Source organism: Benincasa hispida, chromosome 9 (genome assembly GCF_009727055.1).
Source record: "Benincasa hispida cultivar B227 chromosome 9, ASM972705v1, whole genome shotgun sequence".
NCBI classification, from domain to species: domain Eukaryota; kingdom Viridiplantae; phylum Streptophyta; class Magnoliopsida; order Cucurbitales; family Cucurbitaceae; genus Benincasa; species Benincasa hispida.
Genome location: NC_052357.1, coordinates 83,581,561 through 83,600,362, shown reverse-complemented (window position 1 = coordinate 83,600,362; position 18,802 = coordinate 83,581,561). Strand labels below are relative to the sequence as shown.

The 18,802-nt window shown below is 36.4% G+C and overlaps 1 protein-coding gene across 1 annotated transcript; it reads right to left on the bottom strand.

Moving 5' to 3' along the window:
• Positions 1-13,711: 13,711 nt before the first annotated feature.
• On the bottom strand, positions 13,712-18,568 carry LOC120087343 (cytochrome P450 81Q32-like). Its single transcript, XM_039044333.1, is given in 3 exon segments — positions 13,712-14,029; positions 14,031-14,401; positions 17,688-18,568. Coding segments are annotated over 3 exon segments (1,467 nt in total). The 5' UTR covers positions 18,540-18,568; the 3' UTR covers positions 13,712-13,785.
• Between the last annotated feature and the right edge of the window lie 234 nt (positions 18,569-18,802).

Sequence of the window (18,802 nt, the reverse complement as noted above, 5' to 3'; positions counted from 1 at the left end):
TCTTCTCCCGCTCTTTCAGTTGTTTCTTCTTCTCGCATTTCGCGAGTTCTTTACCCTTCTTCTTTTGTAAGCATCGCCTATTAGCTTCGCGCTTCTTCTCCTTCTCTTCTTCCAATCTTCTCTCCTCTTCTTCCTTCTTCTTTTTCTCTTCATCTTCTTCTTCTCTTTCTTCTCTCTCGAACTCTTCTACAAACTGCTCGGAGGCCAGCAAAGACATTGTTCCTCCTCGCGCTACCTTATCGCTTCAAGCCTTGCGATCTTATTATTACTGTGCATTTCCTCATCTTGCAGTCTTCTTCTACGATTTCCTTCTGCCATGATGAGTTTTGCGCACTCCATTTTTATCTATTTCTCCTCCTCTTCTTTTCTTCTTCTTTCCTATTCTTCTAATCCGATGGTTAATCTTTGAGGGTCAACAGTAGACCCTTGCAGTGCATTCTCCCTGCGACACCGCATCAGGAGGGTATCTTCTCCTTCTTTGCTTTCCTCCGTTGCAACCATTTGCGTTGTTTCAGGTTGCGTTGGCTCCATCAATTGCGCTGTTTCCCTCCTATCCTCCCTTACAGAGGTTGATTCTCCATCCTTTTCTGGGCTCGCAGCCCTCTGCTCCTTTTCTTCCTTCTTTCTTAGGAGCCTTTCTTCACGCCGGTGCATTCTTCTTTCTTCCTTCTATTTCTTCTTCCTCTCCTTCTTCTCTTCCTCATCTTCGTCATCATCCTTCTTTTCTTTATTCTTTTTCTCTTTGCGATGATGAGAAGACTCATCCTCTCCAGCCTTTCTCCCTTTGCTTTTCTTCTTCTTCTTTTCCTCTTCAACTACTTCTGGTTACGTCTCCATTGCAACGTCATCCATTGCAACTTCAGCCATCGCAATTTCCTCCATCGCAACCTTCTCCACCGCAACTTTGGAGGTTCCGTCATAGGTTTCTACGTTGGCTGTTAACTCAGGAGTCTCTAAGGCCAAAGTGCCTCTTTCGATCTCTTCTTCATTCACCACTGCCTCCGGCACCACCACCTCTTCATTCACCACCACCGCCACCCCCTCCGTAGACAGTGGTTGGTTTACAACCCCTGCCTCAGGCAATCTCCCTCCTTGCTTCATATTGCTCAAAATATTACCAAACACCTCCGTATCATCGCGTCTCTTCTTCTCACTATCAGTTGAGACGGCAGGAGTTGGAACTGGTGTGCTCTCAGTGCTTCGCCCCCTCTTGAACTGAGGAGGTCTGACGGTTAAGGGGTTTCTTCGGTTTCTACCGGCGATTCTCGGGACGGTGTGGGGTTGGCCAGCAAGTCTGCGACTGGTAGCAAGGAATGCTGCCTTTCGTATGGCGATTTGGTCAGAGGAAAGGGTTGATGGTGAAACAGAGTGTTGGAAAGCTTGGCCGTGGATGATAAGCTTGGGAGGACTGGAAAATCGTTGGGTTTCTAGGAAGAAGAAAGCTTCGTATGCTGGGCGCTAGGGTTTTCAGTTTGCAAAATAAGGTAAAAGATTCACAGACGGGGAGAGGTTCCTTATTATAAGTTGGCCGTAGTAAGCCCAACGCGGTTTTTTGGTGACAGTCTCGAGACACTCAAAAGGCCATCGTTCGATCTTCCCTCATTTATGAAAATTCAGAAAAAACGTCCTTTAATCTGTAGAACATCATTGCTTTGGGATACGAAACGATTGGACTCCTCAAATGACAAAAAGAATTTTCTTTAATGTTTTATTCGAATGGACGCAAGGTAAAGATTAACGCAATGTGTTCACCAACGGAACTGCATCTTCGCAGAGGACGGGCAACAGCGCATGCATCCCCACAACACACCCCTTAACTAAACACGTTTCTTGAGGATCGGGCACACGATATTGCTACCAGCACAACACTACCTCAACATAGTACATTTAACCAAGGACGGGCAAAGGACATATATGCGTGCAACATATCCCTCGGTTTCAACGCATTTGAGTTAGATGAACGCAATGCGTATCTTACTTGGTTCAAGATGCGTCCATCATCGCCTTGCATACTAGATGTTGATTTTTTCATTTCATTTTATTTATTTTATTTTTCATCAACATAAGTTGCTTTGACTTGCGGCAATAAATTTCCCTTTATTTCTCAATCATTCACCAATTAAGGACTAACACATTAATTACAAAAAAGGTTAAAAGAATTAAATAAGGTACAAAAATAAATGCAAGGGAAATAAATGAAGAATTAAATTCATAAAGTTCAAGAAACGAATTAAATGAAGAAGTAAAGACAAAATTCAGGAATTCAATAAGACATGAATTTAAAGAAAGCATTAACATAGATGTAGATATGGACCCGAAGATGCGTTTCTTTGAGTGAGCGCAATCCACATCCCTGCAGGTGGTCCAGGGTGCCTGCTCAATGTCCTAGGGACATTGCTCTTTTCCATTGGATCCCGGGGCTTCTGAGTTGCTGGGCAACGTTCCTGGTGCTCTATTTCTCAGCTCAGATGCCAGCTGGCCGACTTGGATCTCTAAGTTTCGAATTGAAGACATCTGCGCCTGCATTATTACGTCATTTTTGTCCATTTATTGTTTTAGCAGGGCCTCCAATGAGCTTCCAGAGGTGTTTGAAGATGAGGGTTGCTGGATATGCGATTGCCTTGCTTGCTCCTGGTTCGAGTTCTGGTGAAAAGGAGGATTTCTTTGACTGCCACTCTGATGGTTGATTGGCCCCCCTTGGTTAGGATTACCTCCCCACCCAAAGTTAGGATGGCTCCTTCAACCAGAATTATAGGTGTTGCTGAAGGGGTTGTTTTGGATGGTGCATACTTGTTGGAGATTCGATGGGCACATTTATGCTACATGAGCCCTTCCACAATTAACTCAACTTATTGTGGCCACTTGAGCCGGTGCAGCGGGTTGCGTTAATTTTTGGGAGATGGCTCCTTGATTGATTGCCATCGATTGAATGATGGAGGTCACCGCGGCCATCTGAGTGGGCAATGTGGTCATTGTCTCCGCAGGGACAATGGCAGTTTCATTCTTTCTTCGTTTGGTGCCTCATCCTCCATAGCCATCATCAATCCAGTAATCCATATTCCACGATATGCGACCAACGATGACTTTAGCCTTAGTATATGTTTTGTCCATAAAACCTCCTGTCGCGGAGGCGTCAGCAACAACTTGCGTCGATCTATTCAAGCCGTTATAAAAGGTCTTCATCAAAACGCAATCGAGTATCCCAATATGCGGGCAGTTTTTCACCAATCTTTTAAATCGCACCCAGGCGGTGCTCAGGGTCTCATTCTCCATTTGCTCAAAGTTCAAAACATCCTTTCGTCGCCTTGCGTTGATGGCCAGTGGGAAGAACTTCTTCATGAATCGCTCCACCAGTTGATCTCATGATGTGATCTCATTCGGCTCCAGTAAGTGAGCCCACCTCTTGGCTTCATCCCTCAAGGTGTAAGGGAAAAAAATACAATCTAATACTCTCTGGGGTTACGCCAGGTAGTGAGAAGTTGCCGCACATTTCGACAAAGCTGGTCAAGTGGGCATGCGGGTCTTCACCTTGCAGACCCCCAAATTGCCTTGCATTTTGGATCATTTATAGCATGATCGGCTTTATTTCGAACCTTGCGTTCTCCTCAACAATAGGCCTCGAAATCCCAGGCAAAAAATCGTACAGGTTGGGTGCCGCATAATTCCTCATGGGTACGTTGTGATCAGCAGCCAGGAACACAGGATCCTGCGCTGGCCTAACAGCCCCTTGATTTCCTACTAGAACCGCATTGTCATTATTATCTGCCATACTCGCTGCTTTATTTTGCCTTATCTGATTCTGGCATGCCCGTGCGCGAAAGATACACTCGATCTTAGGGTCAACTTTGAATTCTGATTCAGCACCAGTACTCATAAACTGTCAAGCTGCTCTCCGCGTTGAATAGCCAGTACAACGAGATCTGTCCTGCAAAACACCACAAACACACTCAAACAATAAACCGTTAATCAATCCCCGATGGTGCCATAAACTTATAACGCATTAATTGTACTATGATGCAAGTCCATGCCATAAACTTGATGACATAGATTTTATGCGATGATATGCGATACTACTTCTAGATATGCGTTATTAATGAATGTTCTTGTAGTATGTTGTGCGTTGTCATAAGTTTCCTTGCGTTGAAACCAAGTATAATTCCACCGCAAGTTTCTCGGTATGATCCGAGGTCGAACATAGGGAATGTTTGAGGTTATTGCGTTATGTTTGTGATATATGTGACCAGGGGTTTTTCAAATAAAGGGTTTTGTGTACAAGTAATTAAACATGCGATAAAGTAAAGTAAGCGGTATAGATGCGATAAGAAGGTAAATTACGATAAAATAAACCTAAACTATGATGATACAAAATACAGGTTTCATGATACAAAATACCGAGGTCAAGGCTGGCTGTGAAGATTATACAAAGATTGTGTAATGCAGTGGCAAGTCTTATGTGCAAAGTAGAAAGAGAAAAGATAACTAATATAAACAAAAGTTCCTTAATTGTGTTAAAGACATAAATACTGTTCCGCTTTTCCCTTGGCGTACACTTCTCGGTGATCGGCCGCGTTCCCACATTTCTGTGGTGAAACAGGGACGAACGTAATGAACACAAGATTGCTTCCATCTCTGGAAGTACTACTTGCTTTAGTTAATGCATTCTTCTAACCTTCTCTCGACAGATCAGAATAACATCTTAGTTTTGCTCTCACAGGTGAAGATGCCACCTAGCATGCCTTATCTAAACGCATTTATCTCTTTAGCACGGATTAATTTACTCGTTTAATTCATATTAATTACCAAGGGATGAAGAAAACTTCATGGAGAAAACGATTAATGGAAGAACGGAGATAGACAGAGAAGTGGAAATGGAAAGGATCGAGACATTCAATAAAACTATTTAGCGTCTGATACATGATTTTTGAATGAAGAGATTGAGAGAATGAAATATAGTTGATGAATAGAGTTAGAAATAAATACAAATAAGCACCAACGTCTTGGCGCTGATCTGGATGGAGATTTGCTTGCTGGCGTGAATGGATCGTGCGGAAGGATGAACTTACCTCTCAGGCTTGCTCAACCGGTAGCAGGGATCTAAGCACAGAGCTTCATGGCGGGGATTTGGCAGAATCGCAATGAGACTCACCTCTCAACCTTGTCTCTTCTCTTCCCAGATTTTTTCCGATCAGTACTCAGCTCAGCCTCTCTCTTAGTAATCTAGCATCAATTAGCCCTCGTATCAAGTATATCCATATAAAGTATTCTATGGGGGTATTTATAGGTGAAAAGCGTTGACTCTTGCTTGTGGGCCCCACTTATTGTTATGGAAATTTCGAAGATGGAGGAATAAATATTCCTTCTGTTATGCAATCAGACTGTCAAATATGCACAACGGTTAGTTGTACACGTATCACAATCCTCCACATTTTCGTCGCTCAGCTACATCTTTCGATCGGTTGCTCGCATGTGGTGTTGTTTTTATTACCACATGCGGTTGAAATTCAGCTCTAGATCGACTGTCGCATTGCGCCGTCATTGCGTTGATCGTCTCTTCATTGTGGGTTGGCGGTGCAATATGACAGAGATGCGTTGTTCAGTTTCTCGTTGAGCCTTGATCGCAAATGGTGACTTGGTTTCCTGCAAAACAGAATAGAAATATCCTCTTCTACCATCTTGATGATGTTAGTGGGTGTAATTGCGATAATTTATATTTATTGTATTTCTGAGCTAATTTTCATACAATCGGTGCATATTCCTTCACTTTTGGCCGCAATATCTAAATAAGACAGCATAAATAACTTGTATTTCTACAAGTTATCATGCAGTCAGCAGCGTATCTAAGACTGCCTATGATGCTCGCATACTCATATTGATTAACACTATCACCAGTGTTCTTAAACAACTTAACACTAAAGTCATAAGGAGTACATGTTGGTTTACATTCAAAGTAATTATATTTCTTTAGAACTTTTTCTACATAATGAGATTGATCCAAAAAAATTCCCTTTTCAGACCTAATCACTTTTATGCCTAAGATTACACTCGCTTCTTCTAAGTCTTTCATGTCGAAGTTTGTACTCAATGTAGATTTCACATCGTTTATGACATGCAAGTTCGACCTAAAGATTAACAAATCATCTACATACAAACACAAGATAGTGCAAAGATTATTTTCAACCTTATGTAGACGCATTTATCACTTTCATTAACCTTGAAACCTTTAGATAGGATTAGGTTATCAAACTTTTCATGCCATTACTTAGGAGCTTGTTTCATACCATAGAGAGATTTATCTAGTTTACAAACCTCATTTTCTTGACCATGGACTACAAAGCCCTTAGGTTGTTTTATGTAAATCTCTTCTTCAAGTTCACTATTTAGGAAGATGGTCTTTACATCCATCTATTGTACTACGAGGTTATAAATGGCAGCGATAGAGAACAAGACACGGATCGAGGTAATTCTAGTGACAGGGGAGAAGGTGTCAAAGAAGTCTATGTTTTCTCTTTGTTTAAAGCCCTTTACTACTAACCTGGCTTTAAACTTGTCAATTGTTCCATTAGGTCTAAGTTTCTTCCTTAAGATCCATTTGCACCCTATTTTCTTGCAACCTGGGGGTAGATCTACTAAGTATCAAGTCCCATTTGACTCAAAGAGTCTATCTCATCATTTGCGGCTTCTTGCCTTAAGTTGGCATCTACTGGGGACAAGGCAGCTTTTAGATCTTTAGGATCTTCTTCTACATTATAAGTCTGGAAGTCATCCCCGAAATCCTTGGCAGTTCTAGCTCTTTTGCTTCTTCTAGGTGTTTGGTCAATTTCCTCTATAGAGGTAGCATTTCTAACTAGGGTTAGACTACTCGATCTCGAGCCCCCACTATTTCTCGATTTAAAAGGAAATCTATCCTCAAAGAAGTTGGTATCATTTGACTCAATGACAACTTGGTTTACTAGATCATAGAACCTATAGGCTTTATTATTTATGGCATGACTTATAAAAACACACTTATAGGCTCTACTAGCTAGCTTTCTTCTTTTAGGGTCTAGACTCCTTACGTAGGCTAGACAACCCCATATTCTAAAATATGATAGGTTTGGTTTTTTATTCTTGAGGATTTCGTAAGATGAAGTTGTATTTTTAGGTTTTTAGATTCTATTTAGGAAATAACACACGGTAAGGATGAATTCTATTGGGAATGTACTAGAACTCGCAGTTCATAAATTTTGTGTTAAACATTCTATTTATCAATAAAATATTATTGAGTATCTTATTCAATAAAGTTGTTAATTTTTATTCTATTATGAAAATCCAATAAACATATCCATGGCTATAGTATGAATACTTTAACTTTATGTGGTGACATAAACAGGATTAAGTTAATAGTATATAGCCTAAATGGTCTATAAGTATATGGATGGACTTGGGTATCTCATCCTGGTAACACTATTGGATGTGGTCCATTTTCTATAGGTAATACAAATGATGTGATCTACAGATCATTCATGTAGAGGCATGTGAGTGAGGGCATCATATGCAATGAGTTTGCATATAGACTGGACCACAAAATAGTCACTTTTCTTTATAACGATCGTTTAAGGTTAAAACTGACTATTTCATACTAAAATAATCTTGGATAACTCGATCTTAATCCTGAGCTAGCTATGAACTCCTATTTATTCGGGATTATCCTTTTATCTGCATAGGTGAGAGTAGTCCAACAACACTACTCAATAAGCCTTCCATTCTTGGGGATAAGACCGGATGGATAGTTGGGAACATAACCCTGCAAGATGGAATTCACTCCTACCCGTTTTAGGGTTAGCAGATAGGTTGTTCTCTTAAGTGTTGATTTCAGATCTTGAACAATCGAGGCCCCACCTTCTCATAATAGAGAGGGACAAGATTCATAAGTAGTATTATGAATTAAATTGTTCATTAGAGGGTCAGTGGGAACTTAAGGAACAAGATGTATTTATAGAGGTAAAACGGTAATTTTGACCCAGCTATAATTATGAACGACCTGTGAAGGATCGACATACTGATTATGGTTTACATGGACATAAATACAGTGAGGAAAGTGCAACTATCAAGTTATAGTGGTGGGCCTTGATAGTTAACGAATAGTAATTAATTCGATTAAAGAGTTTAACGAATTAATTACAGATCGTTGGAGCTGATGATCTGTAGGTCCATTAGGTCCCTCTACTAACTCTTAAATTGGAATAACAAATTGAGTATTGATGTATGAAATTAGGGTTATGAATTTGAAATGTTCAAATTCAATTTTAGGGTTTCCAATTGATTGTATATGATACAATTAAAAACGTTTAATTTAATTGAAATTAAATGAAATTGGAAAATCAATTAATATTTAAATTATGATTTAAATATGAAATTGAATTATATTGGTGAAATTGGTATTTTATTGATTCAATATTAAGATATTAAATTAATATTTTTTTAATTAAAAATAGTTTTATTTAAATTAATTTTATAAAACTAATTTTTAAAAAATAAAATAAAAATGATTTTTGAAATCATCTTTAAGTTAGTGGATTTTTCCAATTTTTGGGATAAATCCACTAACTACATTTTGATGGATTATCACCGAAATCCAACTGTAATATGTGATAATCACCAAGTAGGTGGTGCCCTCCATGCAACCTATTGATTTTGCATGATTTCTCTATATATATATATATAGAAGCTCCATGCAGAAAGATTATGAATGAATCTAAGTTTACTTGTTGAAGTGAAAATTCTGAAAACCCTACTCAACCCTCACTTGTCCATCGTCAATTCAGCTCGATTTAAGTGTTTCCACCACACATTCCTTCTTGAGCATAGTGGAGAAGATCTTGGTGGTGGTCTTCTTGAAGATTCAAACTCTATCTTGGTGGAATTCTGCTGAATTCGTACAAAAGATCTTCAAAGGTAATATATGTTTCAAACCCTCTTATGAATATCATATGAACAACATGTTTAAAACTCAAATTAAATGTAGTTTAAGTGCTTATTGATTCTGAATTCTTCCATTGCATGTTATAATACTCCTTTCAATTTCACCCAACCAATAAGACGTGGCTCCTAAAATAGCAATAGCAACTACTAGCTCAGATAAAGTTCTATTTTTCCTTTTGGCTTTTCCGTTCATTTCAGGAGAGTAAGGTATAGTTTTTTCATGTATTATTCCATGTGAGTTAAAGAACTCACTAAAGCTGTTTGAGTCGTCCTCAATTCCCCTATCACTTCGAAGTCTTTTAACCTTTATATTAAACTGATTCTCTACTTCAGATATAAACAATTTGAAGGCATCAAACACATCACTTTTGTTTTTTAGGAAATATCCAAAAGCAAAATCAGAGTAGTCATCAATAAAAGTAATAAAATATCTTTTATTGTTCCTAGTCAAGATGTCATCAAATTGAAATGAATTAAATCTAGAGACTCAGAAATCCTAAGTACAGATTTATGTGGAGTTTTAGTAATTTTAGCTTGACTACAATACTCGCATTTATCAAATTCCTTCATGGATAACTTAGGTATCATTTCCAGCCTAATCATGTCACTAATTAATTTCTTATTAACATGACACAATCTAGCCTGCCAAACATTCATAGAACACAACATATACATAGAAGATTTCATTTTATTAAGGTCTAAGTTTAATCTGAACATTCCCTTAGTTGCATACCCTTTCCCTACGACTATATTATTTTTTGTAAGGGTATATAATTCTGCCCTTATAGTTTGAGTAAATCTGGCCTTGTTAAGGAAATAGCTCGAGACCAAGTTCTTTCTTATATGAGTGTGCATGACGTCCTTCAACGTGAGGGTCTTCTCGGAGATAAACTTCAACTCCACCTCATTGGTTCCAACAACTTTCGTAGAGTGGTGATCCCCCAACAGAATATTCTTATCCATAGTTTCAGTATAAGTTTTAAAGAGACTAAGGTCGTGACAGACATGGCGCATAGCGCCAATATCTATCCCCCACCCTTCAGAACCACCGATCACATCTTTCTTTAAATATTTTTATTCTTTTTTGTGTGGGATAAAAATGAGATGCATAGAGATAAATAAGTCCAAAAAAATTAAAGTATTTGAGAACCACTCAAAATAGTTGTTGAAATACTTTTAAAGTGTATTTTAAACAATTTTTATCAAAATAGTTTATTTGAAAATGATTTTTTTTAGAAAATATTTTTTAAATAGTTAATCCAAACATGCCCTCAATATATAAATTGTAATATTGTGAAAAGAAAAATATGTGGGTGCATTATGGGATGTAGAAAAATTCTAGCCCTACGATGGTATAGGAAATTTTCCATATTACCATCATTCATTAGTTGCCACAAAAGTAAAATTTAAGAATTTTATGGTATCTACAAAAAAAAAAAAAAATAATAATATTGATAACTGGTAGAAATACAAGTTATTAAAGCTCAAATTATAAAAACAATGGGAGAATGCGACGTTGAAATAGGCAATATTATGATTGAATGCGCCAAACTAAAAGAAATTGCAATCGCTAATGCTCATCGCATAAAAACAGTTAAATTGCGTCATTCTGTGCAGGTACAATGCGATGTCGTGTTTGAAATGCGATCCAAGGATACAATGCGATAGCACATTTGAGTTTGCAATCCAAGAAATACCTCAACAACGATCGCGTAAAGACCTTACATAAAGGCGACAACATAATAAAACATGATGAGATGTAAAGTTGATAACAGTCAATTCTGAAATACAATTGACGATCGTTAAAGACCATACCGTTGCAAATACATTGAACTTTCGGCAACTTTCAGACTGCGCAACAGAGTATGAAAATTAATGCTGCCCATCCATGCAATCATTAGTGAGAAGAACTGCTTCACCTTGAAATCTATAAATATCCAATGTTACCAAACCAGAAGAGAGGGCAAGGGGCGAGGCGTAGCCGAGGGAAAGGAATTCTTGAAAAGAAATTAATTTTCGGAGTGGTCGAGAGATTGCCGGAAACAACATGAAGGAGAGACACCCAACCCTTGTGAGAGCAAGATTTTATAAATCAGAAAAGAGTTGAAGTGATAAAAGCAGTGTAAAAAGCCACAGGAAGCAAGTCATCGCTTACCAGACTTGATACTTCTCACTCCATTTATTGTTTTGTACTCAACACTTTATTTGCAAAAATGGAAACTTCATTTCAATTTATGTTCAGTCTCTCCACACCATGCATGAGTAACTAAATTTGTGAATGGGTTGAGAAGTACTTAGCTGGCATGACTTAAGCTATGCACTTTATGGATCATCTTGTCTTATGTATGCTTCATTCATCATTTGGAGTACTTGAGAGAGTAGTCTAAAGACAGAATCTAGGCTTGAGAGAGTCAGATTAGATCGCATAAGTAAGAGTAGAGACTTAGAAATAAGTTCTATCTGCTACATTCCATACACATCGCATGCATTTCAGAAATAGAAAATGTGGCATTATGCATTGAGAAATGTAGTGCTTAATATTTGTGTATAGCATGATCGCATGACTTGTATAAATCTTAAGAAATGTTAGCTAAATTTCTTCTCAACCCCTTCATCGCATACTTGCTACAACACCACCTTTTCATCGCTCCACGTTTAATTCCATTGCATTAGAAAATCTAAATTAAATCACCATATACTTCTTTATCACCATGGCAATAGAATCAAAGAGTCCGTCACATATCTATTTAATAATCTCTGCGTTCGACCCTAGACTTACCAGGACCCTCAGAAGGCTTATACTTGGGCTTTGTTAGGAAAACTTGTATGATCATCGCATCCATACATCCCTACACCACATGATAAATCAACGCATCAAATATATTAATATATTCGTTTATGGAGAAATTTTGAAATCTAAACAATTACAAGTTGTGATGTGGCAAATCTATTTCTGACATATTATATTATATATATATAATATATTATATATATATATATATATTTCCTTTATGATTGAAAAAGTGATGCATGGAGATGAGTGTAGTTTTAAGCTCCATTCAATTATTGTTCTCGTCAAAATGCCAACGGATTAAGATATGATACTTTCTTTAAAAAAAAATCATACTCCCATTTTCCACTATAAAAATGATAGATTATTGTTATATGAGCAATGAGGCTCTTTCTAATTCTATACTCCCCATTTTTATATACACAAAAGAAAATCTCATTTTTGTTTTTGAAAAGTACAAAATTATCATATGGTTGCATTTAATCCCATATTCTCCATTTTTATACCCACAAAGTAAAAAATTTAAAAAATCATTAAAAATAGAAAAACTACCCATGGCAGTTTCTTATTCAGCAGTTCCCTCGTATGCAGGGAAATAAATGCACCTAGGGAGCACTTAAATATTTTCTTAGTTATATTCTAGTTCAAAAAGTTGTAACAAAAGGATTTGAGCCTCTTGATTTTTTTGAAGACAACAAATATTTGTAACGAAAGGATTTGAGCCTCTTGATCTTTTGTCAATAATATAATTTTTTTTTCTTTGACAACAAATATTGTAATTTCTCTAAACGAGTTCCTAGAAAACAAAACTGAGTATAAATTCATAATTTTATGAATATAAGAAATGAAATAAAAGTATATCGGCAAGTTCTTCATTTTGTGCAAGAGTCTCTATTATCAACGGATATTTATTATTGATAGACTAAGAAAATGTGATATTTTGTTATATTTGAAAATATTTTTCAACAATTTGGTATTTAAAATATTATTTATTATTTTTTTTAATTAAAGAAATTTTATTAAAAGAATGTCCCGACTCCCAAGGGATACGGAGTAAAAACATCCCTTGTGGCTAAAATCAAAGGCCAAGAGGAGACATTTATGACGAAACCCTTTTTTTCACCCATGATTGAAAATATGTATCATATCTGGCCGAACTGTGATAACATAACTTAGATTGGTGTGTGAAGAGTAGTTTTTCACCCTAATAAATTAATTTTAATTGATCTGCATAAGGACATCCTAGTATTTTATGTTACGTAGACATCAAACTACTTCAAGTGGAGCGAGCTTTAATTATTGTTTGATGGTTACAAAATTGCTAACATAAAATACCAAATTTTCAGATTAAATACCTTATATATACTTTTTTTAGATCACTTTTGTTAGTGGTTCATCAAAACATTTGAAGTGTGTGGGAGGATACACACTTTAGTGGTTAAATTTGGGTTCTGCTTCGAAGGCTATGAAAAGTTATCCTTGGTGTAATACGAGTCAAATTTAGTTTTGATGAATTTTTAATGAAATTGAAGTGATGAATTTTTAATGAAATTGAAGTGTTTTGTACCTATGACCATAAGTAACACACTTTGCATATCTTGTGTTTAGATTTACGTTCTAGGATCATTTTAAGTAGTCTCGATCAAATTATCTTGTAGAATGATTTGAATTTTGAATTTAAAAATAATTTAATGCAATATTATACCATTAATTAATTAATGAAAAAAATAATCATAATATATAATACAAAAATAAAAAGATGACGCTTACGTAAACTTTATGCCCACAACATTACAAGATTTTGCTTTATTTCTTTTCCAAATTTGATCATACTAGCAATACAAACCTTAGGTACCACAGGCACATGCATATAGCCAAACTTGAACACTATTATGTGTACCACCATAAAAACTTAGCTACGACACAACAAACATAATACCCAATTTCGTGGTGGGCTTAGTTACAAGATAAAAACATAGATGCAAAAACATAATAATATGAGAGATAATTAGATAAATGAGGGGTTGTGCACATCAAAGCTGTGATAGTAAATGAGTAATGGAAGCACGTGGTTTGCATATGGCCTCAAGAGGGATGGCTCTAGGCATGGTGAGTCCAATCCCTGGGGACAAGTCTAGACCTTTTTGGTCAGGTCTCCCCCACTCGAAGCACTGAATGAGAGTGGCCAAAGCCAAAGCCACGACCCTATGAGCAAGGCCAGCCCCTGGACCTGCCCTTCTCCCCATTCCAAATGGCAACAATTTACTGACTTCCAGTCTGTCCTGGTTTAAATCTCTCTGGTTGGAAACTATTGGGATGTTCCCACACATTGGGGTCTCGATGGACGGCCCAAGCATTCACCACTAACATGGTTCCCTTTGGAATATCGAACCCTCCAATTGTGCAGTCTTCAGATGATTCACGTGGCGCAAGTATTGGAAGGGCTGGGAATAGCCGATAGGTCTCGTTGATTATGGCTTGAAGATAGTGTGGCTTGTTCCTGTCGGCTTCCTCTACTAGTCTTTGGTCTCCAACAACCTCATTTATCTCTGTCCAAGCCTTCTTCATCTCTGTTGGATGGTTCAGCAACAACGACATCGCCCACTCTAATGTTCTCGCTGTTGTATCAGTTCCTGCAGCCAGTAAAGTATACACCATCCCTTCATTTAGTATTCAAATCATCCAATTTATAGAATCATATCATCCTCCAAAAGATTATTAACACAAATGTAAATTGATGTCAAAGTTATGGCAAAGCAGTATGTGTTCATTGTTATGCACCACCTCCTCCATATAACACCTAAGTATTTTTCTAAAAAGAAAAAACATATGTCTAATTGGTTCTTGAGAAATATATAACTTTAGTGTTTGTGATTTGGGTTTTGGTAGTATTTTGGTGTTCTTTAGTTTTCTAGCCCTACGGTTTGAGAAAATGGTTTAATTAGTCCATATGGTCAGAGGGTGTTTGGCACGTAGGTTTGAAATCTTAAATCTGAGACTGTTAAGCCTGGGGAATTAGGTTAAGAGGTTTAGGTAGCTTGGGTTTAAAAAACTATGTTTGGAGTGCAGGTTTAACCCGTATTTGAAGTGCAGTAGCCTACGAATGAAGTGCAAATTTATAAATATTTAGTTTATAAAATATTTTCTTGTATTTAATCACCGATTAAATTTTAGATTAGTTTAAATTTGTTATCTTAATTATTTTAATATAGTCAAGTTTAAAGTAAATTAAAAGTTTAGAAGAATATTTTTTAAAAAACTTTTGAAAAAGAGATTTTGACTAAAATTATAATTTTATTTAATATATTGTTTTAATAATTTGATATTTTAATCTTAACTAGATTTTGAAATAAAATTTCATAGACTTTTATCATTTTAACTAATTTGAAAATGATCAATTTTTTTTATCATAATACACTGACTTAAAATTGAAATAAACTAGTATTTTAATAATAAATTCAATGATTGAAAAACTATACTTTTTTCTTATCAAATTATGTTTGAGGAATAAAAATTCATACTTTTTGAGTTTTAGTTTTTATTTGATTGCTAACTTGTTTTAAACATTTTAAATCTTTAAGTTTAGAAAATGTTTCTAAGCCTTCGGGCTAGTTAAATTGACCAAAAAAATATTAAAATGTTATTAAATTAAATTAATGTTTTCAAATATATATAGTTCTACACATATAACCTAAATAAATATAACTATCCACGAGGGAAAGCTCTTTCCAGATGGAGTAGTGCATCTCTGTCTTGAAAGCCCACCGGAGAAGTCTTTCTCTTCCCGTCTCGGATCATATTCCGGTACTGGTTTCAAAAGATGGAATGTCTAATGTTTTTTCACCTGGAGAACTAATTGGATTGTTGCGAGCGGACATTCCCTCATGATAGAACGGCTACCTTCTTTGTGTTGTCTACTCAAGGAAAGACAATTACAGTCTATTGGTGTGTTTAGTATGGCTTAGAAAAAAAATATCTTTCAAAAATTCATTTTTAATTAAACATTTTTTTATAAAAACTCATTAAAATAAAAAAAAAACATATATGTACTACAATTCTTTCTTAAAAGTGTTTTAATATACAAATTTGTTTAGTTTGTTATATACTAAGAGTATTTTTAACAATGTTTTTCAAGGTTGGTTGGTGACGGTCGCTAAAGGTGGCAGTCGGAGGGTGGCCAACAAAGTTGGTGGTAGAAATTTTGCCAGTGTGGGGAAGGGGTTGCCAGAGGATGGTCGATGGTGATCGGAGTTGGCCAGTGGCGACAGGAGGTTAGCCAACCACAGTCACCAAGGTGGCGACCAGAGTTGGCCGATGGTGATCGCTGAGGTCATAGTTGGAGTTGGTCGATGACGATCGCAGGAGGTGGCGACCGTAGTTGGCCCGTGGTCGTTGCTAAAGGTGGCAGCTGGAGTTGGTTGGCAGCGATCGTCGAAGGTGGTGCCAAAGTTAGTCGACAACATTCGTCGAAGGTGGCTGTCGGAGTTCGTCGAAGGTGGCTGTCGGAGTTGGTCCGCGACAGTCGTTGGAGGGAGATGGTTGGAGTTGGTGTCCAAAGGTTGGACGACGTACTTTCTAGATTAAATGAAAAAAAAAAGATGGGGTAACTCATGGGTTTGAATAGTAAACACTATTCAAACCTAGGAGTGTTTAAAAAACCTAATGATCAGAAAAAACCGATCAACCCAACCCAATCCGTGCAGTTTGGGTTGGATTGGATTCAAATAAATGAAAATTTTATGGGTTGGATTGGTTCATGGGTTCACCTAATATAATCCACCAACCCGAACCAACCCAAGTTTATTATTAACTTTAAAATATTTTTTTTTATTACTTATAACACAATTATTTATACATATATTGATTTTAATTTTATTTAATTCCAATATTTTTTTGAATAACTTATTTTTCAACTCTTAAAATAGTTTCTTTACACTTTAAAAAGAAAATTTTCACTATATAAATTGAAATTAATTGAGTTATTAATTTTAATTCAATATATGAAAACAATTAAATTAGATTTTTACATATTTACGTTTTGTTCTTTTTAGAATAAAATTTTAAATAAATGACCTTATTATCCCGAACCAACCCAACCATAATATTTCATGTTGGTTGGGTTGAGTTTATTTTTTAATAAGGGTCATTTGAGTTAAAAAATTTACAACCTAAATTGGATCTAAAAATTCTTTCAACCCAACCCAACCCAACCCATGAGAAAAAATTAAGAAATCTAAATTCATGTCCGGGTTGGACTTAGGATGCCTAAGTCATCCAATCCCAACCCTTGAAATAAATACCCCTTAGTTTTTTTGTTTCACAAAATTGACGACATGTTTTTTATTTAAAAATATGCTTTTAATTAATTTTAAATATTTTCTTCTTTTTCTCCTTTTTCGTTCTCTCGTCCATCGACGATGACAATCATAGATGAGAAGATGAAAGAAGAGGCAAAATATTTTTAATAGAAAATAGTCACTTCAATTTTAGTTAGTTATAATACCAAAAACTCCTGCCAGAAAAAGACTCGAACCAAATAAACTTTTTCCCCAAACTTCATAAATAAATAATAATAATTTATATACGGTTTGGGTGGCATCCGATTCCATGTATTTCTTTTAATTTTAATTTTTTAATTTAAATGATCACATAATAGATTATTATCGTTATTATTATATATAATAAAATGATTTTCAATTGAGAAATAGTAAATATTATCTAGGTTGCATCTAACGAAAAATAGATGATGTGGACTAAATAAACTATTTTAAAAAAACTTATGAACAAAAATGTCACTAAACTTAATTAAAATACACCTCCAATTCAATAGTGTTGTTGAATTTGTTAGGGTTTTAATTATCCGTTGTTGAGGAATATAATCAAAGTATTTGTATATTATGGCTTTATGGGAATATGTTTGATAAGTTTAGCTTACCAAGAATTGTCCCTTTATAATTTCGTCCTTGTAATACTCAGGGTCCGACTCCTGCAACAACAGCAGACTATCAATTATCGTCTTTCGCTCACATGAACCCTTCAGTTTCCGTCTTTCATCAACAACACTTTGCGCAAAAGCATCTCCATCAACTCTCACTTGAAAATCAACCCATTTTAAAACCGACAGAAAATCCGCCGGATACGACGCTCCACTCAACAGAGGAACTTGTTTCATCGTCTCCTTCAACTCCTTCGCCTCCTCACTCTCCCCCTCCACTTCTCCCCCAAAATACCGTCTCCCAGTCATTAACATCAACGCAATGTTGAAAGACAGTTCCGTCAATTTCGACCTTAATCCCACTCTTACTCCCTTGTTACTTTCCCCCACCTCCGTCATTCCGTACAATCTTTTCACCCACAATTTCACTTCCTCCTCTCGGATCTTACTCAAGCTGTTGAGACGGTGAGTGGACAGCAATTCTGTCGTAGCTATGCGCCGCATGATCCGCCAGTGCTGCCCGTACGCCGTCGCACCAACCGCTGTGTAATCGTAATTCAGTATCTTCCATTCTTGGACGGCGGAGGGGGCGGATACAACCACCACGGGACGAAAACCGAGGGTGAGTGAGAAGACAGGGCCGTATTTTTTAGAGAGATCTTGCAACATTTGGTGGAATGGTTCTTTCAGAAGATGGAGGTGGCCGATTACCGGAAGAGAAGGTGGGCTTGGTGGGAGTTTTCTGTGCTCAGTTTTTCGAAATTTGGAGAGGAGAAACAGAGTAGTTATGAGAAGGGCAAAGAGAGGGATAGTGGGAAAATGAGAGAAGAAGAAAGAAGCTTGTTCTTCCATGGATGGATGGATATAATGAGAATTTTTTGTATTATTTTGTTTGGGTGGTGCGATGGCAATGCTTTACGTTCCATCCTTTTATAGCAGAAAATCGAGTCTGAGATTGATACCATTATGAACATGTCAATATCAGTTTTTAAAAAAACGATTTTTTTAAAAACGTTGATAAAATGTCTATTTGTCGAAGACATATCTCTAGAAAAATTGTAAATATAATAAATTTAATTGGGAAAAGCATTTCATCTTTTTATATAACTTTTAAT